General features: G+C 45.3%; 1 protein-coding gene and 1 pseudogene across 3 annotated transcripts; one reads left to right on the top strand and one right to left on the bottom strand.

Moving 5' to 3' along the window:
* Positions 1-572: 572 nt before the first annotated feature.
* Positions 573-22,934, top strand: LOC117668169 (major histocompatibility complex class I-related protein 1-like). Of its 3 annotated transcripts, none has more exons than XM_087884583.1 (7): positions 573-684; positions 11,336-11,578; positions 12,110-12,385; positions 14,205-14,492; positions 17,744-17,809; positions 18,735-18,853; positions 22,420-22,934. In XM_087884583.1, the coding sequence occupies exons 2-7, from the start codon at positions 11,467-11,469 to the stop codon at positions 22,450-22,452; spliced, it is 894 nt and encodes a 297-aa protein (XP_087740709.1). In that variant the 5' UTR covers positions 573-684; positions 11,336-11,466; the 3' UTR covers positions 22,453-22,934. The 3 variants fall into 3 exon arrangements, with proteins under 3 accessions (XP_087740709.1, XP_087740708.1, XP_087740707.1); XM_087884582.1 differs by lacking the exon at positions 573-684 and adding an exon at positions 6,769-7,364; XM_087884581.1 differs by lacking the exons at positions 573-684; positions 22,420-22,934 and adding exons at positions 6,775-7,364; positions 20,035-20,238.
* Positions 1,285-1,354, bottom strand: LOC148115967 (U6 spliceosomal RNA; annotated as a pseudogene).
* Positions 22,935-23,562: the final 628 nt, after the last annotated feature.

The following is a 23,562-nucleotide window of genomic DNA, read 5'->3' as shown; positions in this document are numbered from 1 at the left end:
ATAAGAGGGGAAAAAGTGATTATGCTGCGAAGAAACAGGGACTTCTGCTATCTCTGAAGACCCAATGAAAAATTCTTATTTTCTTCTAGAATTATGGGTGGGATCTCCGGAGTTCTCCGAGAAATTGAGAAGGGAAACAGCAGCTGGAAGATAGAACCAGATCCTGCCGGAAGATCCCCAGCGGTGCCTGTGGAGCGGGGGTCTCTCGGAGGGGCTTCACGTGAAGAAATAGCCAGCTTGTGGCGGGGGGGGGGAGAGGCGGGAGGAGGTCGGTGAGTCCCGGAGGCTGCGTTCACACAACCAGGATGTCCAGATCGTTTGGATGATAAACTTGGCTGGGGAGAATTTTATTAGAGGATCGTTGCGTGTTGTGGGAAACGTCTGGATAGGAAACCCCCCCCCCACACACACACACCTTCTTCCTCCAGGACTCCGGAAAGCAGCCAAGGGGCAGCGCTGATTTTAATCTCCCTTTCGCGGACCCGAAGCTTTTGAATCGAGCAAGGACTTCAGCGGAGCTCAGAAGGGGCGGGGCGGGGGCGGGGGCGGGAAGCGGCGCTGCCATTGGAGGAGGGCAGGTGTCTCCGGTCGCAGATGCCAAGGCGCGCATTTTTGAACGGTGATGCCGCTGCCCCGGGTGCCCTTCTTGGTCCTGGGGGCGGTGTTGGGGTCCTTGGTGCCGCGGTGAGTTTCTGGTAGGATCGGCGACCTGGGGGAGGAGGAAGGGAAAAGGGATCTCGTCCCTCCCGCCCCTCCCTCTTGCTTCCTTCGTGCTTCGCGGAGCCTCGTTTAAGAAAGTTTGGTGTTTAATTTAAATCTGGTATTTGATTTAAATTACCTTCGTCTATTTTTTTATTTCCGTTTATATACATATCGAGACATATCAACAATGCCAGGAAGCTCTACTTCGTTGCTATTGGGGGACAATAACGTAAGGGGGAGAGTGGAGGTTCAGTCCGGACCCCCGAAATCTCTTCCCTTTGCAGTCTCCTCTGAGCACTCCCTGTGTTATTCCTACCTGCAACCTAGTCAGGGGCTGCCCCAGTTCCTCATCATGGTCCACCTGGACGACCCGCCCATCGCTCCCTATGACAAGCTCACCAGGGTTGGAGCAAGTCAAGTGGAGGCATCTCAGGAGCCCATCAAAGGTGCAAGGGGATTGGATCAAAGAAAAGAGAGCAAGCCTGCTCTATATGGAAAGAAAACTGATTACTTAAAACTAAGCCAAGCATGGGAGGTAATGCCTGAAATAGTCTCTGGGGTGAGGGACAACAAAGAGACCTTTTGCGCAGGGGCCATGCTAATCTTCTCTGTATCCTTCCAATTTTAGTATATGTGCTAAATATATAAATATAAAAATATAAATATAAAAATATCTCATATGGGAGATATTTTATCAATGGTTTGATAAAAAAGTATGGAGATGAGATAGCATATATGAAATGTTTAAGTATGTATTTTTAGTTTAAGTAAAGAATAATTGTTATATGAGGAGATTTGGAGAATTGTAAGCACGAAATGATTTTAACCGATTGAGATGCTGTCTATGATCGTTTGTAAGGATGATATTTTTATGTTATTGTTGTGGTGTTTTTTTTGTTTTGTTTTTTTTATTTTATTTTTAATCTAAAATAAAACTTTTTTCAAAAAAACAAAAACAAAAACAAAGAGACGTTTTGAAACTTCACAGTGTTGGGAAAGTCAGGAATGGGACAACTTGCTATGGCCAATTCGCTATGGGACAATTTAACAATTTTATTTAATTTTTTTAAAATAAATAGATATTATTTTAATTTTTGCCATTCACATTTCATTCTGTCCCTCCTTCTGCGTCCTTTCTTTCATGATTCTATTCCATCCTTTCTTTGGTATTAGTGTAACTCTTGTCCTGCAGTGAGTTGTCCTGTGGCGAGTAGGCCACGGCAAATTGTCATAGACAAAGTCAATTCTTGGATGAATGGAACTGATTAAATCGATTGATATAGAGAGAAATAACCTTGTTGCATTATTAAAACAATCCCATGGATTAACAATGGAAAATGTTTTTCTTTCTTGGTCTTGGGCATTCCTAAATTGCTCCCATCTATTGATTTATGGGAGATGTGTTATTGTTTTATTGCCTTACTCCTCCTTTTGGTTTGTGCTGGAAAACAGGTACAGGAAGTAACCTGAGCTCCATTGCCTGTAATAATTTGAGATTCTTCATTTCTGAATATGTTTGCTTTACGACATCTGTTCTCTCTCGCCTTTCAGAGAGGAATCAATAGCAGTGCCCCCCTTTTTGTGGGGTGGGATGTCTGTCAATATTCTCTGGAAAGACTGCCACAAGAATGTGTTACTGTAACAAACACTGTGTCAAGCCTTGATTCTTTGCTTTGGGCCTGGTTTGATTACACAGAAGAGCATCCCTAACTACAGCTTGGTTCGAGCAAGCTTGCCAAGGAGCTCCTTCTTCACAACTCCAGAAGAACCGAGATTAACAGCCAGCGGGACTCATTCCCAAATCCTCAGCAATTTCCTAGGAATCACCCTAGGTCATACATTCTATCTCTATCTCTATCTCTATCTCTATCTCTATCTCTATATCTCTATACCTATACCTATACCTATATCTCTCTCTCTCTCTCTATCTCCATCTCTCTCTCTCTCTCTCTCTCTCTCTCTCTCTCTCTCTCTCTCTCTATCTCTATCTCTATCTCTCTATCTCTATACTTATACCTATATCTATATATCTATATCTCTATCTCTATCTCTATCTCTCTCTATCTCTATATCTCTATATCTCTATATCTATCTCTATACCTATATCTCTATCTCTCTCTCTCTCTCTCTCTCTCTCTCTCTATCTATCTATCTATCTATATATATATATATATACCTATATCTATATCTCTATATCTCTCTATCTCCATCTCCATCTCCATCTCTCTATCTCTATCTCTATCTCTCTATCTCTATCTCTCTATCTCTATCTCTATCTCTATCTCTATATAACAAACTATTCTAAAAATACGAGTTCCAGGTATATTAGTAAAAAAGAAGCAGACATACTGCGAACTCCGGAACTTAAGATTCTAAAATTTTAGAAGAATTAAAATTTTATTTTACTAAGCTTTTGTCAGCCATCTGCTGACATCGCCAGAGTATTAAACTACCATTACAGAGATCTCTGCCTTTATATGCCATTAATCAATTTAGCCCTTGCGCGTGTAATAGGCCCTTTCAGCCGTCTCCCACTTGTAATCAGCTGTTTTGTTTTTGCTCTCGTCATGCTGGATGATGGAGGCTTGATTCCTGCTGTTTCCACCCTCCTAGCTTGCTTATCAGTGCGGGATGATGTTAACCTGTCAGCTATTGCAATTTGCTGCCTTGTCTGTGACCTCGTGGTCAGCCAGGTTTGTTTCTCAGTAATCCTATCTGCTGCAGTTTGAGACAGCCCTGCCGGATTGCTCTGTGTTTGGTCAGGCACAGTTGTGCCTTCACAGGCTGGGTCTGCATGCCCAGTGGTAGGGGTTGGGTGCCTTTGGCCTCTCCTCACTGATGGAAAGCCGTCTCTGCTCCTCTTGCAGGGTCTTTCCTGGTGTCTCAAACTTGGTAGGCCGGTGGCAGTTCGATATGCCTGTTGATGGAATTGTTATTGGAGAACCAGGCTTCTTTTAGTAGGCATCCTCCTTTAGTCTTATCATGGGCAATAACCTCAGCTTCTCGAAAATCAAATGTGTGGTTGTGCTCCTTCATATGCGTCCAGATCTGGGAGCACTGTTCCTTGCGTTGGACAGCCAGTTTGTGTTCGTGTACCCTGGTCTGTAACCGCTTGGCCGTTTCCCCTACGTAATTGCTTGCACAATTACTACAGCTGATGCGGTAAACTATATTTTTTTTTATTTGAAAAGTTTTACAAATACATTTTCTCCCCAGTTTCCCCCCCCCAAACCCTCCCTAACCCTCCCCTTTTCCCCTCAAGACTTCCACAAGATAAAATCCTAATCAAAAATACATTTTATGAAACTTAAACCCCTCCACCCCCTGTATACTATTTATACCTTCATAAAACTTAATTAATCTATCCCTACATAATACATTCAGCTAAAAGCTATCTGATATTTCCTGGTTTGATATTTCTTCTGCACATAATCTATCCACTTTTTCCACTCCCATACATAAGTCTCTTGAGTTCGGTCTTTTAGATATGCTGAGATCTTCGCCATCTCTGCAAAACTGGCCATCTTCAAAGTCCATTCTACAATAGTGGGCATAGCATCATTTTTCCAATATTGACCTATCAATAATCTCGCTGCTGTCACCATATGCAATATCAGCTTTGTTTCACCCAATGTAAAACCCTTAACTATACCTAATAAAAACAGTTGTGGAGAAAACTGAAGTTTTTTCTTCATAACATTTTGCATAACCCACCAAATTTTTATCCAAAAAGCCTTCACTTTCTTACAAGTCCACCACACATGATAATATGTGGCATCTAAGCAATCACATCTCCAGCATTTTGGTTGAACATTAGGATACATACACGATAATTTCTTAGGAGCTTAATGCCACCTATAAAACATTTTATAAAAATTTTCCCTCAAATTCTGCGACTGTGTAAATTTAACATTCTGGACCCATATTTTTTCCCATGTTTCCAACATCACTGGTTCTGCAAAATTTTGTGCCCATTTTATCATACAATCTTTAACCAGTTCATTTTCCGAGTCTCTTTCTAACAAGACATTATAAACCCTCTTAATATGCATTGGACCTTTCTCTTTTATATGTCTAACCAATTCTTCTTCATGCATCATTATACCAGTTTTTTGATCATCTTTCCATCTCAGTTGAAGTTGATTATACTGTAACCAAGTTAAATTAATCCCTTCTTCCAACAGTATTTCTAATGTCTTTAGTTGCCATCTGCCCCCATCCATAAAAAGAACTTCTTTGTATAACCCCCCCCCCCCGAGTGACATTATATTTGTATTCCACATGATATGACCAAGATCCAGCCATAACGGTATTTTGTAATCCCATTTGAGTCGGTGCTTCTTCCAAACTCTCATCAAAGAATTCCTGAGTATGTGGCTTTTAAATACTTTATCCACTTTGTTCTCATAGAATAACTATGCATGCCAACCAAATTCAAGATCATGACTTTCTAGGTTCAATATTCCAGTCTTTACCGTGATGCGGTAAACTATTGAAGATGTCTCCTCCTTGGATAATGCTTCCTTTGGGCGCATCACTCTCATTCTCAATGTTTGGTCCGACTTGTGCACCACTTTGACTCCATGTGCCGAGAGGATGCGTGCAGCAGTTTCGGATACCCCCTGTACATATAGGAATACCCTCCACGCAGCAGTTCCACTGGCACCTTCAGCAGGCTGCCGAACCCTAGGTGTAGCACACCTTCGGATAAAGTCCATTGAGTATCGGTTGAGCTTGCAGACCTGATAAAGATATTCCCGCTCCTTGGCTTTAGCTGCTGGTGTACTACAATGAGCGTCCATCCTACTGAACAGTGCCTGAATACAACTGATTTTATGTGCCGTGAAGTGATTGCTCTCATTATGTAAAATTCGTGGTTTTCCGATGCACACATGTGCCAAGACTCCCGCCTGGGTTGCGGTTGACCAGCACATCCAGAAAGGCCAGCATGTTGTTGGTCTCTTCCTCCATCATAAATTGAATGTCCAGATATAAGAATATAAGACTCTTCTCTGCATTGAAATCTGCCCCTTCCCGCTGGAGGATTCAATACAGGTTACATTACAGCAGTGGTGATATCCCAATTTTTTTGACTACCAGTTCTGTGGGTGTGGCTTGGTGGGCGTGGCAGGGGAAGGATACTGCAAAATCTCCATTCCCACCCCACTCCAGGGTAAAAGATACTACAAAATCTCCACTCCCACCCCACTCCTGGGGGAAGGATACTGCAAAATCTCCATTCCCACCCCACTCCTGGGGGAAGGATACTGCAAAATCTCCATTCCCACCCCACTCCTGGGGGAAAGGATACATTCCCACCCCACTTCTGGGGGAAGGATACTGCAAAATCTCCATTCCCACCCCACTCCAGGGGAAAGGATACTGCAAAATCTCCATTCTCACCCCACTCCTGGGGGAAGGATACTGCAAAATCTCCATTCCCACCCCTGGGGGGAAGGATACTGCAAAATCTCCATTCCCACCCCACTCCTGGGGGAAAGATATTGCAAAATCTCCATTCCCACCCCACTCCTGGGGGAAAGATATTGCAAAATCTCCATTCCCACCCCACTCCTGGGGGGAAGGATACTGCAGAATCTCCATTCCCACCCCACTCCTGGGGAAAACGATATTGCAAAATCTCTATTTCCACCCCACTCTGGGGCCAGCCAGAGGTGGTATTTGCCGGTTCTCCGAACTGCTCAAAATTTTCCGCTACCGGTTCTCAAGAGCCGTCAGAACCTGCTGAATTTCACCCCCTACATTACAGGTTACATTACAGGTACACCCCTCCCAAGGATCTGGTTAGGCTGGTTAGCATAGAGTTGCCGTTCTCAGAAACGCGGGAAACAAACACACGCGGATTTTTTTTATTGCGCGCAAACGCCGTTTCCGCTCTTCCCTCACGGATTCGCAACCTTGGGACGGGCGGAGAACTTCAGCGGAGCTTGGTGGGGGGGGGGCGGGAGAGGGGCCGAAGCGGGTGAGGCGAGGGTGGAGAGCGGCGCTGTCATTGGCAGAGCTAAGATGTCGTCAGTCGCAGGTAAACGCGCGTTTTGCCCGGCCAGTGCCACTCTCGTTCCTGAGGACGGCGGGCGGGTCCTTCTTCCTGGGAGCTGCGGGTGGTGAGAAGCACCAAAGGAAACGAGCGCGGCTCCTTGGCGAGTCTCCCGGGGGCCCTTGGCGGAACGGAGCGGGGTCCGAGCTGCCCAAACACGCAGCGATCCTTTAAAATCATCGACTGCCACCTTCTGCCGGGAGGTTCCCCCCAAAGCCCTATAGGGCGAAATGGGACCGACTGGAGAGCCTCAGAAGAAGAATTAGCGAGGAAGATACCGCAGCGGCTGCGTTCACACAACCGGGGGAACCAGGACGTTGCCCCAGTGAGGATACCTTGGCCTCAATCGGGCAACGTGTCCCTAGGACCCCTCCCTCCCTCTAGGGCCCCCGGAAGACTGCAAGGCAAGGGTGCTGTTTTCTCGCTCCTTCGCGGACCTGGACGGGACGGAGAAGTTTGGCGGAGTTAGATTTCTTTGTGGATGAGGCATCATCGGTTGTTGGTGCACGGGGGGCGCCTGGTTGGAGGGCGATGCTGCTGCACCGGGCGCCCCTCTTGTTCTTAGGAGCGGCGCTGGGGTTCTTCCTGCCGAGCGGGCATTGCGGTGAGTTTCTGGAAGGATTTGCCACGGGGGTGGGGAGTGGGGAGGAGGAAACAGAAAGGGAGGGGTGCATGTCCTGGGTTTGGCCTTTCTCTCCCCCATTCCCCCCTCAGTCCCAGATGGAAAAATCTTCCTTCTCTCGCGCTTTTTTTCTTTTTAATTTGATTTATATGCCGCCCTTCTCCGGAGACTCAGGGCGGCTTACAATGCACTAAGCAATAGCCTTCATACTTTTGTATATTTTATACAAAGTCAGCTTATTGCCCCCACAAACTGGGTCCTCATTTCACCTACTTTAGAAAGGATGGAAGGCTGAGTCAACCTTGAGCCTGGTGAGGTTCGAACTTACAGTAATTGCAGACAGCTGGTGTTAATCACAATGCTATCAGTCTGCTGAGCCACCAGGCCCAGGCTTTAGCGAGCCTGGTCTTAAAACTTTGGCACCTGATTTGAATAGAATAAAATTCTTTATTGGCGAAGTGTGATTGGACACACAAGGATTTTCTCTTGGTGCCTATGCTCTCAGTGTACATCAAAAGAAAAGATACATTCATCAAGAATCATAAGGTACAACACTTAATGATAGTCATAGGGTGCAAATTAGCAATCAAATCATACTAGGAAACAATATAAATCGTAAGAATACAGGCAACAAAGTTACAGTCATACAGTCATAAGTGGAAGGAGATGGGTGATAGGAACGATGAGAAGATTAATAGTAGTGCAGACTTAGTAAATAGTTGAGGCAGTGTTGAGGGAATTATTATTTATTTTCATTTTCATTTTTATTTTGAAACAAAACATCAAAACATCCATCATCCATTCCAATTGCAAGTAGTGTGTTGGTGGGTTGCAAATCTTTTGTGCTTCCATCTCATTCATCATTTACTAATTCTCTAATTTCTCATTTTATCAATCTAACATATATCTTTATATCATTCTCATTTGTCATTCATTTAACAATGGCATTTTCATCCCATTAAAATCATTTCCATATATTGTATTATAACATCCATTTCATATTTCATATTTCATTTCCATGTTTTATTATCTAGCCATTGATAAATCCCATATCTTATAATATTGTTTATCTTCCTGTTCTCTAATTTCAAATGTCAATTTGCTCATTTCAGCCCGTTCCATAATTTTCCTAATAACTTCATCTTGTTTGGGTATTTCCTCATTTTTCCAATTTTTAGCAAACACAATTCTAGCCGCTGTCAATACATTCACAATCAGGTAACTCAATTCTCTGTTATATGTTTCTGGTAAGATCCCTAATAAAAAAGTCTCTGGTTTAAAATCAATGTGCTTTATAGTCATTTTTTTCCAACCATGTGTGGATTTTAGTCCAGTATATTTTGGCTTCTACACATGTCCACCACATATGGTAATATGAGTCCGGTATGATGACATTTCCAGCACTTTTCCGATTTGTTCTTGAACATTCTGGTTATTCTCGTCGGGGGTAGATGCCACCTGTAAAACATCTTATACAAATTTTCCTTATATGCTGTTGACATTGTCATTTTATAATTTTGCAACCAGAGTTTTTGTCATTTCTCTAAATCAATTCCATGACCAATTATCAAAGGCTTTTTGTGCATCTAGAAATATCAAGGCCATTTGCTTTTCAGGGTGGGCCTCATAATATTCCAAAGTGTCCAGAACTATTCTCATATTGTCCCTAATCTGTCTCTTTGGCAGAAATCCATTTTCATCAGAGCGTATAAAGTTGTTTAAATATCTTTTGAGTCTTTCTGCCAATATTGAAGCAAAGATTTTATAGTCTGAATTTAGCAGGGATATAGGTCTATAATTTTTGATTTGTTGTAAGTCAGTATCCTCCTTTGGCACAAGTGTAATATATGCTACTGACCATGACTTGGGTATTTTCTTCTTTAACATAACTTCATTCATAACTTCTAACAATGGGAGACTCAACGATTCCTGTAGTGTCTTATAATATTCCGCTGGAAATCCATCCGGGCCTGGCGCCTTCCCATTCTTTTGTTTTTAAATTGCTTCTGTTAATTCCATCATTGTTATGTTTCTTTCTAGCATCTCTTCAGTGTCTTTAGAAATCTGGGGTAAATTCGTCTTTTGCAAATATTGTTTGATATTTTCCTCTTCTATATTTTCTTGTTCATACAGATTTCTATAATAATCTTGTATAATTTCTTTCTTCTCTTTATTCCCAAATCTAATTCATCCATTAGCTGTGTTATTTTTCTTGATTGTCTTTCTTTTTTCAATTTATATGCTAACCATCTACCTGGTTTATTAGCATCTTCAAAATAATTCTGTTTAGCACTTCTATTTTTTTGTGCTAAGTCTTCTTTCTCCATTAATCCCATTTTATGTTTTATTGTATCCATTTTTATTTTAATGTCTTTCTTTTGTGAGGATTTCTGAAGTTCCTTTTCAAATCTCTTATAATCATCTTCTAATATTTTATGGGCTTGTCTTTTCTTAATATTTCTTTTTCTTGTATAACCCATTATCAGACCTCTGGCATAGGCTTTCATTGTATCCCAAGTATTTTGCATTGATGTGTCCTCTTTTCTATTCTCTTTAAAGAAAAAAGCCAATTCTTTCTCCATTTTCTGTACAAAATCTTTTTCTTTTAATACAGTATTATTTAAAGTCCATCTGGATCTTCTTCTTTGTCCTTTCCATTTCACTGTCACAGAGTTATGATCTGCCCAGGTATTTGCTTCTATTTCAATTTCTTCTATATTCGAAGTCAGTTCCATTGTTGTCCAAATCATATCTAATCTAGACCAAGATGAATGTCTGTCAGAATAAAAAGTATATTGTCAATTTTTTGCGTTTCTTTCTCTCCATGTATCTTTTAGATTTATTTCCTCTGTCATCTTAAAAAAAGATTTCGGCAGTGTTTTTCGGCAGTGTTTTATTGCCTTGTGCGTTTTATAGTTTAATTTCTCATCCACTATAGTATAGTGACTATACCATTGAAGTTTCCCATCATGCAAATATTTTCATAGTCCAGTTCAATTATTTTCTTATGTAGCTTTTTATAGAAGTCATCTTGATTGTTATTTGGAGCATATATCGCTATTAAAATTATTTTCATATTATTATCTATTATTTCCACCATCAAAATTTTTCCCTTATCACCTGCATATATTTGCTCCGTTTGGATTGTATTTCTAATGTATAAGACAACTCCCCTTTTCTTACATTGTGATAATGAAGTAAAAATTTTCCCTAGTTTTGGCTGCACCAGTAACTGTTCATGTTGCTTTTTAATGTGTACTTCTTGCAAATAGATTATATCAAACTTTAATTTCTCTAGTTTATGAAATACTTTTCTTCTTTTAATAGCTAAATTAAGTCCATTTATATTTATTGAAATCAATTTTTTCTCTTCCATGTTCATATCTTATAAGATATGTTGAGGGAATTATTTGTTTAGCATTATTTATTTTTAATTTATTTTAAATATTTATTTTATTTATTATTGTTATTGTTGTTGTTGTTGTTTAGAATTATTTGAATTATGTATTTCTGTGAGAATAGAGAGTAAAAGTGAAATGAGAATTTTCACAGTTTTAGTTCCTGGCTTCCTTCTCCTGCCTGGGCAATGGGCCAGATCCTGCCATCCAGCCCCACCCTGATCGGCAAACTTTGCCCTTGTTTGGAAAGGTTGCCTCTCTGGGCAGCGTTCAGGCCTTCGACTCTCTTGTTAATTTCCATGCAGATAGTGCCTACCTGAGTCTTCCCTTCTTGGGAAAGGTGTGTGTGGGGGGTTGTCCTGGAGGTCAGTACCACAAACAGCAGTCTGGGAACCCCGAGGGCCCAGAGGAGCAGCAGGAGGAGCATCATCTTACCCAGATATGGCAACCCACTCTTTTGGGGGCTGCTGTGTGACAATAAGATGTTGGAGGGGATGGAGCTGCAGTGCAGATCCCACCCCAAAAAATCTTCTCTTCTCCCTCCTCCCCCTCCAGACTCCTTCTTACACTCCCTGTGCTACTTCTACCTGCAACTGCCAGAGCCCAGCCAGGGGCTGCCCAAGTTCATCATCAGGAGCTACTTAGATGACCAGCCCATCACTGGCTATAACAGCCTCACTGGGAAAATGGAGCCTCTGGTGCCCTGGATGGAGGAGGTGGAGAAGGGGGCCTTTCTTTCTCCTGAGTGGGTCTTCAGGACTGACCCGAAGTTATCAAAACGGGACCACCAGGCTGAAGGTGAGCAGAGGCACCCTTGGCCTCTGATGGTTGCAGAAGACATAGTGGTGAGATTTTCTTTCCTGAAAAGGAAGGACACCCTCACACACACACACACACACACACACACACCTGATTTTCTCTCTCACCTAGAAATTCTACAGGGCCTGATACCAGCCAAACAGGGTTAATTGAAGTAAAAGACGTTTCTCCTTGTGTGACAAAGGTGGGGAGGAGAAATGGGAAGGGGGGTAGATTCTAATGTTGTCTAGGGAGGAGAACCCTGGACCTTTTTCCTTCACACCCACCCAGGGGTGAAATCCAGCAGGTTCTCACAGGTTCTGGAGAACCGGTAGCAGAAATTTTGAGCAGTTCGGAGAACCAGCAAATACCACCTCTGGCTGGCCCCAGAGTGGGGTGGGAATGGAGATTTTGCACTATCCTTCCCCTGCCATGCCCACCAAGCTATGCCCACCAAGCTACGCCTACAGAACCAGTAGTAAAAAAATTTGGATTCCACCACTGCACCCACTCCCTCTGGGTCTCTTTCAGGGCTTCACACCTGGCAGGTGGTTTTGGGCTGTGAGCTCATGGAAAATGGGAGCAAAGCTGGATTTTTACACTACGGCTATGACGGGATGGACTTCATCAGCTTTGACAAGGAGACCCTCAGATGGAAGACAGCTCAGCTCCAGGCCCAGAAGGTCAAGGAGAAGTGGGAGGAGGATCCAGGATGGTCTGAGAGAAGCAAATTCTTCCTGGAGGAGACCTGCATTGAAGGGCTGCAGAAATACCAATCCTACAAGAACAAGACTCTGCAGAGAATCGGTGAGTGGCAAAAGGGGGTCTCCACTGAGCATGTTTCTGTAGGCTGCCCCCTCCCCATATTGTTTCTATCCTAATCTTCCAAGACACCTTTTAAATTAGTGACAGAAAAGGGTCAGGAAGTATCCCACATTACAGGACGGAAATAATTTTCAGGGCCCCCCCCCAGGAAGTACTTAAAAAAAAGAAAGGAATTCATGCTGAAGGTCTCCTCCTATTTCCCTGGGAAAGTCTTGCAGAGCAGAAGAAACAGATGTCCTGTGTTTGGGTGGGAAGGAAATCATCAGTCGGTTCCTGATTTTTATCTGAATAACTTGAACAAGTTCAATTTGGGGGCTTAAAATTGCATCAATCTGCCCAATTGGGGATTAAGTTGGCCCATGTGAGTACATTACCCCAAATTCTATGTATCCCTTTCAAAAATAAATCTGAAGAGCTCCAATGCCTCATTTTAGGCGCTCCTACAGGTTGAGGCAAGGAGAGGGAACAGTGGGAGAGGCTGAAGGTACAATATGGATTCCCTCTATCAGCGCCATGAGAAAGAATGTTCAGGTAGGACCAACATCTCTTCTCCATGGCACTGGATAGAGGGAATCCAGGAGTGGGACTTATCAAAGCCGGGTGTGCTAAGGGTGGGAAGCAGCCTGGTCCCATCACCCCTTCAGTATGGACCTCTGGAGCAGGGGTCCCCAACCTTTCGAACCTCAGGGACCACTAAATTCATAATTTTAAATCCCGCGGACCACTAATATGATCTGCCTAATGACATATATGTTCTGCCCATATGAGGGCATAGGAGAGACAGAAGATGTCTCTCCACCCAGAGGCCCAGATGCATGACCTCTTCCATGAAGGACCTGGAATGAGTCCCCCCTTGGTGATTGATGTGGGCCTTGGTGGCCATGTTGTCCATCAAAATCAATATACAGTATGTTGTCTGGTAACAGTACTCTGGAATCGCCTGAGAGCCAGGTGCACTGCCCTGAGCTCCAGCCAATTGATATTATGGCTCAGGTCCGGTTGAGACCACCTGCCCTGAGCTATCAATGACTGGAGATGGGCTCTCCAACCGAATAGGCTGGCGTCCATTCTGATGGTCAGACTGTTGTGGCCCATCAGTGGCCTGGGCAGCTAGTAGCTGATTCCAACAGCGAGGAGGCTGGTGTGGTGCTTCGCCAGCAGCCTGTGCAGTTGGCACAGTAAGGCTTGGAACTAATTGGCCACTCCCTTAGCCTACTTAAGGAAGGACAACGACTGAGGCAATTTGCAGGGAACAACTTAGTTCACTCTCCTTCGCGTCTTGATCTTAGTTCTCTGCAAATTGCTTCTGGGCTTTCTGCCAACCATAGTAAGATTACGATTATTTATTCTTTGGATTCTTGTAAGCTGTTAAGAAAGTTAATTAACAGCCTTTGTTTGAAAAAAAAAAACTGATTTAATTTAGTAAACTAAGGTTTGTACAGACTGTGTGTGCTGCGTTCTTTGGGGTCCGTAGCTGGGGCAGAACACAGAAGGGCGGGCTCTTTGAGCAGGCTTCCCCTGTCAGTGGCCTGGGACAACCACCATTGGAAGGACTGACGTACCTTCAGTGGAATCCGGACCCTGAGGGACGAGTTGCTCCTGCCTGACCTCTGGTAAGGCATGAGGAACCATTGCAGGGTCCTGGCATGAAGACGTGCCCATGGTATGATGGAAATACAGGACACCATCTTCCCCAGTAGTTGTGACAGGAGAGCCAGAGATACTGTACCTTCTTTCCTGTTATTAAATCATCTTGCCAGAAACACTCAAAATCCTGGGAACTGTGTTGTTGTTTCTGCAGAGCCCCCAGTGGGGAAGGTGACTCGCAAAGTGGTGGATGACAGCCTGGAGGTCCTCATCTGCCAGGCCTTTGGCTTCTACCCCAAGGAGATCCAGGCCACCTGGACCAGAGATGGAGAGGCCTGCAAGTATGAGACCCTCCATAGGAACGTGGCCCCCAACTCGGACGGGACCTATTATGTCTGGCTCAGCATTGAGATCGACCCCAAGGAGAGGGACCGTTTTCAGTGTCACCTGGAGCACGAGGGCCTGCAGGAGCCCCTGATGTTGAGTTTCAAGGAGGAAACAGGTGAGAGGCTGAGGGGTTGTGACATGTTGAAGTACATTTTTCACCAATGTTTGAAATATGTATAGGGACCAGTGGTGAGTTCCAAATTCTTTTAATACCAGTTCAGTGGCCGTGGCTTGTTTGGTGGGCGTGGCTTGGTGGTCATGTGACTGGGTGGGCATGGCTTGGTGTCAGGTGCGCGTGGCCAACTTGACGTCACTCATGTCAAAGGTTATGGTTAGGGTGCCTGGCCTCTCCTCACCTCAAAGGCCTCAACGAGATACAATTTCCCTGTCTATTTATTTACTACTACTAAACATCCAAAATACACTATTTAATCCTATGTACATATGCCATATGTGTACCTACATATTACATAGTATAGCGTGTGTATAGGCACACAAAAAGATACATTGTCTACTGTATACTGTGTGTGTATGTACACACACACACACTTTCTGCCACACATGTAACTATAACTTCTGTGCATTAGAACATTACACACACCTTCAGATGTTCTTCCCTAACTTGCACATGACTGTTAGAGCCAGGAGAGATCATGGATTGAGTAAAATGTAGTGAAACTCACTTAACAACGCTCTTGCTTAGCAGCCACAATTTTGGGCTCAATTCTGGTCATAAGTCAAGGACTATCTCTGCCTTCTTCTGCATGGCAGCCTTGTCCTAGTAAACTCCTTCTCCTTTCTGGCAATTTTCCTCTCTGTTAGAGACACCAAAATAACCCAGGCAATGTAAGGTTTCCTGCTGGAGCAGGGGGTTGGACTAGATGGCCTCTAAGGTCCCTTCCAGCCCTAGATTGCTGTCCTGTTTCAAGGTGTCTCCTGAAGCCACGTCTGGTGCCAGGGTTTGTGGTCCTTCCTTCCTCTTCTTTCCTTCCTCTTTCTTCTTTCTTTCTCTCTTTCTTGTCTCTCCCTCCCTCCCTCTCTCCCTCCCTCTTTCTTTCTTTCTTTCTTTCTTTCTTTCTTTCTTTCTTTCTTTCTTTCTTTCTTTCTTTCTTTCTTTCTCTTTTTCTATATCTCTTTTCTTTCTTTCTTTTCGCTCTCTCTCTCTTCTTTTCCTTCTTTCTCTCCTTCTCTTTCTTTCTTTCACTTTCTCTTTCTTGTCTCTCCCTTCCTCTTTCTTTCTTTCTCTTTCTCTTTCTCTCTTTTCCTTTCATTCTTTCTTTTCTCTCTCTCTCTCTTCCTTCCTCTTTCCTTCTTTCTTTCTCTTTCTTTCTTTGTCTCTTTCTTTTTCTTTCTTGTCTCTCCCTTCCTCTTTCTTTTTTTCTCTTTCTCTCATTTTCTTTGTCTCTCTCTCTCTCTCTCTCTCTCTCTCTTTCTTTCTTTCTTTCTTTCTTTCTTTCTTTCTTTCTTTCTTTCTTTCTTTCTCTTTCTTTCTTTCTTTCTCTGGAGGCACGAGAGAAAGTGCCTGGCGGCGGTGCCGACCACACCAGCAATGGCACTCAAAATGGGAGCTTCAGGCTGTGGCAGGCAGGGGTGGGGGCCGAAATGGGATCTTCAAGCAGCAGTGGCGGGATGCTTCAGAACTCCAGGGAGTTTTCCTGTGCGGTTTTTGCTGCAGCAGCGGTGGCAGTGGCGGTAACGGGGCATCCGGGAACTCCTGGGGAGTTTTCCTGCGCGGATATATAATATATGAGAAGTCTTGGGCAAAGTTCTTCCAAAGTTCGGCCACGTCTTCTTCCTCCTCTTTGGCCTCGTATCACAGAGCAAACACGCACAGTCGCACATACCTTATGGCGCACACACATCATGGTGCGCGTCTTTGCTCACACACATTAAGGCTGAGAAGGAGGAGAAGACTTGGCCGAACTTTGGAAGAACTTTGCCCAAGACTTCTCGGATATTCTCACCGACGATGAGTTGGTGGCAATCTAAGGAAACATCTTCCAGCTCTTCAAGATCGACTTTAAGAGCGCCGAGAAGCCAAGACCAAAAGTAGTGACGGCGAGAGCAACAGGGGCGTGTGACATGTCCCTTCATGGTCCCCTCCCGAGTAACAGCCAGGGCTTCTCCGCCGCCTCTTTTCCTCAGAGGTGTGGTGTTCACCTCCAAGTCCTTGCAGAGTGACACACACACACACACACACACATGCCCCTGTCACCCCCGCTGCTGCTACTTTTGCTCTCAGTGCTCTTAAAATCAATCACCAGTGCCTCTTTTTCTCAGAGGCGCAGTGTCTGCGTCCCTTCACATGCAGTGCACATGTGCAGCAGCCCTGGGAAATCCGCTCACCCTCCCGCAGCACCATGCTGCCATTGCCCCTGTCAGCCCCAGCGCAATGGCTCCGTCTCCCCGAAGAGCCGCCCACCCACCCACTGGCTGGGCCAGAAGCGGCACGTCTCCCATCATGGGCTGCATGTGTGACCCAACCTCGGAAGGTAAAGGTGTGGGGGACTGCTGGGAAGCCGTGTGGAAGGCAGGCAAGCATGCCAGGCCACCGGGTAGGGAGTAGGCTGCTAGCTCCCTTCCTATGGCCGGGCGGCCCTGACATGCTTGCTTGCCTGCCTTCCTCCCCCACCACCGCCTCTTTGTTAGGCTGCTTACCTTATGCAGCGGATGGTCCAAAGTCAGGAAGGCAAGCTGACTCTAGTTTTCAGTGGCCCCCAGCCAGCCGCCGTTGCTGGAAAGCGGCTGGCAAAGATGCCTCTAAAAAGGCTTCTTTGCCATCCACTTTCTCTGAAGGCAAGCTGCTGCCATCGCCGTCATGTTCTTCGCATCCCATTGGACTTGCAAGGCAATGGGATGCCCATACGTGAAGAACATGGTGGCGACGAACATGGCAGCCGGGCAACCAGTTCGGGGGCGTGGCCAGCCAGCCATTACTACCGGTTCTGCAAGTGACTACAAATTTTTACTACCAGTTCTCCCGAACCGGTGCGAACCAGTAAGAACCCACCACTGATAGGGACCATCTCATATTTTCAGGTGGAGAGCAAGAAATATAATCCTACATTTAGTAATACGAGAGAAGTGATTTCTATCAGAACAAGTTGAAAGTGGTAACAGCAAACGTATGAAGAAATGACACATGATGATATGTGATACGATTATGATACATGAGTGGTTGTGGCTCCTCCTTCTGCCCTTCAAGGCCATTAGCTCCGCCTTCTTTAGACTTGGAGGGAAGGGGCTTCCTTCAGGTGGGGGCACTTTCTGGTGGCCAAAGCAGCATCTCCATTGCTCAGCATCTCCACTTCAGGGAACTCAGCATCTGTCTAATAAAGAGCCATATTTTTCCTTCTTTAATTACAGAGTGGTGGATTCTTTGGGTGATTATGGCTGTCTTAGTTTTGGGAGCTGGGATTCTCTTCCTGATAGGTAAGTGCAACAAACACACCCTCTGACACCCACCCCGGGGTCCTTCTGTGTTGACTGAGCTGGTGTGGATGGGAGAGAGCCTCCCTAAGAGCTGCAGACAGGACCCCCACAAGACCCTTCCCTAGGAATAGTGTTTTGAACATGGGTCAGAAACTATGCAGCCATTTTCCCACTTCCTGCAAATCTCAATACATTCCTGTTGTGTGGGAGAAAACCTCTTTGGCCTTAGTAGACTTTCTTCAGAGGAGCAAATATCAGTAGCTCGGGAGTCCAGGAAAAGTCTCTTAAATGATCTGGGAAGTACTAGAAAACCCATAATCCTCTCCCTGAAGAAGATCTATTTGCCATGTCACCTGGCAAAAAGCTCTGGTGGAAGGGGAGGTCCACGGAGGAAGGGGCCCCATGGCCTCTTCCCCTGCTAGTAAATCACACCTGGGGACAGGCAAGAGCAGGGAGGGAGGTCCAGTGGTGGAAGCTGCTGCTGCTGCTTCTGCTCCTACTCAGAGCAAGAGACACGAGAGGGAGGGAGGATGCAGGACATGTCTCCTCAATTGAGTTCCACCAAATGCATCTCAGCACTTCCTGGTAATTTTCTCAGCAAGGATTCGGAAGTGCTTTGCCATTTCCTTCTTCCAGGACGGACCTTCTGAGTGGCTTGTGATTCTATGACCCAGCTAGTCCCATCTTAACCTTTCAAGATTAGCCACTGTTGCTGGTTCTAAGATCTGGCTAGGTTAAGATTGGGTCACAAAAGTTGTGACAGTTGCATTAAGAGCAAGTAAACCCAGATTATATGGGGAACATCATCTGTCTAGTTAGTACCAACGAAATTGCAAGTGGTTCAGGATTAAATCCTTCTCCAGCTCAGGCAGAATCTGCTACCCCCGAAATAAACTAGCTGTTTTCTCTTTTTGCCAACTGTCAGGCTGGTTGTGGAGAAGACACAGAAATAATCTCTACGTGGAAGTGACAACCTGCTCTGTGTATAGTACAGAAGTTGAGATTCAAAACGTATTGTTGCCGCACACTAAATTAACATCAGAGGTGAGGGTGACTGTTGCCGATTATTGCTGCTATTTAAGAGACAAAACTCTGGGCTTCCAATAAACTTGAGAGAACAAGACCATCCGGGTTTTTGGGATGGGGAATTAAATTTTCCCAAGGTAATAATGTGGGGATCCTGGGCTTCCTGTGGCTCCCCTGATAGGTTGCTCTGCAGTGGAAGATCCAGCTCAGTTCAGCCTCTTTGGCCCATCAGCTCCTAGGCAGGAGAGAGGGAGACAGGGAAGGAGCCAAGAGCAGGAATTGGGGCTCCCTGGGAAATGGGGCATTTCTGTCCAGGAAGGACTGGCGGGGAGAGAGAGAAGAAAAAGGGGCTATCTGGGGGTGGGGGGGAAGGCTTCTTGGCCATGATGAACTGGAGACACAAGGAACCCTTGTGTGAGAAGTGAGGAGGCCCTCACCAGCAGCTCAGGGGTGAAATCTAAAATTTGTTACTACCGGTTCTGTGGGCGTGGCTTGGTGGTGTGTGTGTGATGTGGGCGTGGCCATTTTTTTTTAACTTTTAAAACCATTTTTTCTACAATCTCTTCGGCTAAGAGGTTGTAAAAAAAATGCTTTCAAAAGGCTCTGACGATCCCAGCTGAGTTCCCTGATCGGCAGGGGCATTTTAAAAAAGCCTCTGCCGATCAGGGAACTCAGCTTGGATCGTCAGAGCATTTAAAAGAAAAAAAAGGGGGTTTTTTTCTTTTAAATGCTCTGACAATCTGCTGATCAACTCAGTTGGGATTGTCGGAGCATTTAAAAGAAAAAAAAACCCTTTTTTCTTTTAAATGCCTTTGATGAGCCGTGCGATCATCAGAGGCTTTTTTTTTTTACTTTTAAAAGTATTTTTTCCGCTGAAGTTGTAGAAAAAATGCTTTTAAAAGTAAAAAAAAGCCTCTGATGATTGTGCGGCTCAGCTGGGCATGGGGGGGGGATTTTTGCTACCGGTTCTCTGAACCACCCGCCTCCATCGCTACCGGATCAGGCAGTCCGGTCCAAACCAGGAGCATTTCACCCCTGCTTCCCCTCCTGCTTGTGGAGCAGGGGTGGGTTCTAAATTTTTTTACTACTAGTTCTGTGGGTGTGGCTTACTTTGTGGGCGTGGCTTGATGGTCATGTGACAAACAATTCTTTAGGATTTAGCAGAGGTACTGGTCTACCAGGCTTTTAACTGCTTGCAGAGCCGTACCGGTCTACCCATTTGTTTTTGGAGCGCGCTGGTCTACCACCACACTGCCTTTTACTGCTGATCAGCTGTAGGGCGGCCCTCTGAAGCACCATGACAAGAGTTTAAGCAGTTTTTTGCCACTCTGCCACCACCGAGACCATCGGAAACTGCTTTCAGGCAGCTTGGCCTCAATTGCCAGTCTACCACCACCGAGCGGTTTACAAGGAGCTGATTGGTTCAAACCGATCACTTGGAAGGCTTTCGGCTTCTCAATTTAAAGCTAAGGTGTCTTGTTTTTTTTTTCCTCTTCTTTGTCAAGTGAGCCCTGATTTTTTCCTTCTAGCCGATCAGCTGGGAGTCGGGAGGCAGCAAATAGATTGAGGGTGGGGCCAGGCAGAGGTGGTATTTACCGGTTCTCAAACTACTCAAAATTTCCACTACCGGTTCGCAAGATGTTCGCATGGTGAGGTGGAGGCACAGCCCCAGCTGAGTTCTGACATCTCCCCGTCCAAATAGACAGGAAGAGCCAGGAGAAGCCTGGAAAGGGAAGAGGGTGAAGGGCAGAATTGGGGGAAGGGAGGATCTGCAGCTCCAGCTCTTCCTTTCAGGCGATTGTGAAAAGATTTGACTTCACAGCTGTGGAAGCTGGATCGCAGCCAGAAGACGCCCCCCTCCCTCCTTCAAAGACCTCGGCTGGAGACTTTCCCAGTTTGGGAGGATGGGACTGGAGGGAAGCTCAGCCGTTAACTGGAAAGGGCTGGTCGTGAGGGGGGGAGGGGGAGGGGGAGGAGGTGGTGGTTAGAATTTTGAACAGTCTCCTTTCACTTTCACTCTTGGCTCAGAAATATGAGAAAACCCTGAAACTCCTTAAAGAGGGAGGAAAGAAAGGCATTTTCTTGCAAAGGAGGCATTTTTGAGGGCCAGCCAGGGACAGCGCCTCTCTCCCTTCCCTCCCCGCTTTCCCCCTCCCCCATTGCAAGACTCGCTGAGGGGACCCTGAACCTGCGAAGAAGGGCTGGCACTTAACGCTCGGAGGATGCGGTGCAGGGGTGAAATCCTACTGGTTCGGACCGGTATTATGGGCATCAGTTCGCCGAACTGGTTGTAATTACCCCTCCTTGGCCCCACTCATGCCCAGGTGCTCACCTCTTCCAGCCACTGGATATTCCATAGAATTCAATATTAAATGCAGCAGAGAGAATGCTAACTTTTCTCCCTCCCCCCCCCATTGAGAATGGAGCTGCTGCCGCCTGTCCCTTTGAGGTAGTCCCCAGGAGGGAGGGAGCCGGGAGGGAACCATAAAGGGAGCAGCAGCTCCGTTGGGAATGGGGGGAGAAAAGTTAGCATTCTCTCTGCCACAGAATTCAATGGTTAAATGCAGCAGAGAGAATGCTAACTTTTCTCCCTCCATTCACAAGGGAAATGTTGCAGAAAATCAAAGGGCTTAGACTTCGAGTTCACAAGAAGCTTTATTTGGCCAAAGGTTCAGACAGAAAAGATAAACCATCTAACATCTGAACAACGTTCTGATTAAGACACGCATTCTCATAGTCTTCAAAAGCAGCAAAAACACGGAAATATGTGAAATCATTCCTATTGGCTAAGCCCCTTATTGCTGGGCAGAAAAGCTGATGATATCTTGTGCCTGAGACACAGGTGTCCATGCTGTCCCATGTGGTTTTTAGTTCTGCATTTTGACATGGAAGTAAGAAAGTTAGCTAACTCTGCGGTTTGACTTTTTGAACTCAGAAACTGTCTCTTACAATAACTAGCTCGAGGGACCTTTAGAGATCATCCAAGCCAACCCCGTATCATTTCACTCTTGTATCCAAATCTCACTTTACGTCCTACTTTAGAGCTGCTGCAACCTGTCCCTTTTAAGGTAGTCCCCAGTAAAGTGAATAATGTGAATAATAGAATAATGTGAATAATGTGAATAGTATAAGGTCAGCTATATGAACACTGGAGGATCCTCTTTATTCACATTATTATAAAGAAAGAAATGTGCTTGTTCAGAGTGTAGGAAGTTTGCACCCACCCCTTTCCTGGAAGAGTGAAATAGTTTAGGAAATATGAAAAAGGCAGAATATTATATTTCCCTGGGAGAAGCAGCTCCTACCTTCCTGCCCCCCACCCTTTGTTAATGGGACAGAGGCAGAAACCCAATCCTTTGTCAAAGGACATTTGCAACACAATAGCAACAGAAACTAACACAATGGGACCCATCTAGCCGAGGCTCACCACATGGCACCTGGGAAGATTGCATCAGCCAGCAAGACCCCCACCCCCTGGGAGTCTGACAACCAATCAGGATACTCTCTTGGGGCCCCAAGAAATGCAGAGCCAGAGAGAGCATAAAAACCCGAGGATTTTCTGTATCTCCCCCTTTTCTGTTCAGGAACTCAAGCCATGTGATCCTGTCCACCATTAAACCATCTTTCCAAGCAGTCTCCATGTTTCCAGTGTCTGTTTTCCCCACTTGGAGCAGAACCTAGAAGGATGTTTCTTCCAACAAGAGATTACACTGTCAGCTAAATTCCATTCTTGGCAGCATATCTTCTGAGGGGCCATTCTGTCAAGGATGCAGAGACATCCATCTAAAACAAAAACTTAATTTATTAATCCAAGGCCAGCCATGAATCTACGCATCAGCGGATACAGAACTAAGGAGGATGTTTAGCTAAAATTATCTCATGTACTATAAATTAAGGCAGGAATTTAGTAATTAAAAAGTGTCAATTATCATGTAACGGATGTATGTTAACCATATATGAAAAACTGCTGTGCCAGCAAAGTCCTTTGTCTTGGATATGTACAAAAGCAGTTGTATCAGAACTCTTCCTTTGTTCAGAATTGCAGATACAAATCTGGTTCTGAAACTGCGCAATAAACTGACTCTGGCTGACCAAGGAATGTTGTTTGGTCCCATCATTCCACAACACCAGGAGGGAGGGGGGGAAGCAGCTGGAATGGACGTTGTCTTACCTGAACGTCCCTTTTCTGGGCGCTGCGACCACTATCCATAGCTGGGTTTAGTCCCTCATTGCTTGGCAACAACTGAGTGAGATTTGCATATCCTTTCCGTGGCTTAGCCACGCCTCCCATCCCATGATCCCCAGTCGGAACGAAGGCGCAGCACGATGAAAGGTTCGAAAATTTTTTTATTAACAATCAACCAGTAAACAATACAGGCAACGAGTCCAACCCCAACCGGGGCAGGAAGCCTAACAGGGGAGGGAATGGATAGTGGTCGCAGCGCCCAGAAAAGGGACGTTCAGGTAAGACAATGTCCATTTTCCTGAGCGCTGCTCCCACTATCCATAGCTGGGATGTACCCAAGCCTAAACTTCCAGGGTGGGAGGCTGAGTGCCCCCCGAGTCCGTGTCACTGAGGGCCGATTGTAAAACTCACCGGCCAAACGATGCTTCTGCCGAAGCGTAGGCATCTATCTTGTAGTGGCGGATGAACGGTGAAAGCGATGACCAGGTAGCCGCCCGACAGACATCTTCCACCGATGCTTGGGTGGTCCAGGCCGCTGTCG

This window comes from Pantherophis guttatus, chromosome 2 (assembly GCF_059756535.1).
Source record: "Pantherophis guttatus breed Tessera chromosome 2, ASM5975653v1, whole genome shotgun sequence".
NCBI classification, from domain to species: domain Eukaryota; kingdom Metazoa; phylum Chordata; class Lepidosauria; order Squamata; family Colubridae; genus Pantherophis; species Pantherophis guttatus.
Note: the sequence above shows the minus strand (reverse complement) of the source record. Positions and strands in the feature narration are given on the sequence as shown.

Bases quoted from the DNA above. Each gene is read 5' to 3' on its own strand.
- LOC117668169 (XM_087884581.1), top strand. From the start codon at position 7,292: ATGCTGCTGCACCGGGCGCCCCTCTTGTTCTTAGGAGCGGCGCTGGGG. The intron at 11,579-12,109 runs GTGAGCAGAGGC...GGTCTCTTTCAG, and splicing joins ACGGGACCACCAGGCTGAAG to GGCTTCACACCTGGCAGGTG. The intron at 14,493-17,743 runs GTGAGAGGCTGA...CTTTAATTACAG, and splicing joins GAGTTTCAAGGAGGAAACAG to AGTGGTGGATTCTTTGGGTG.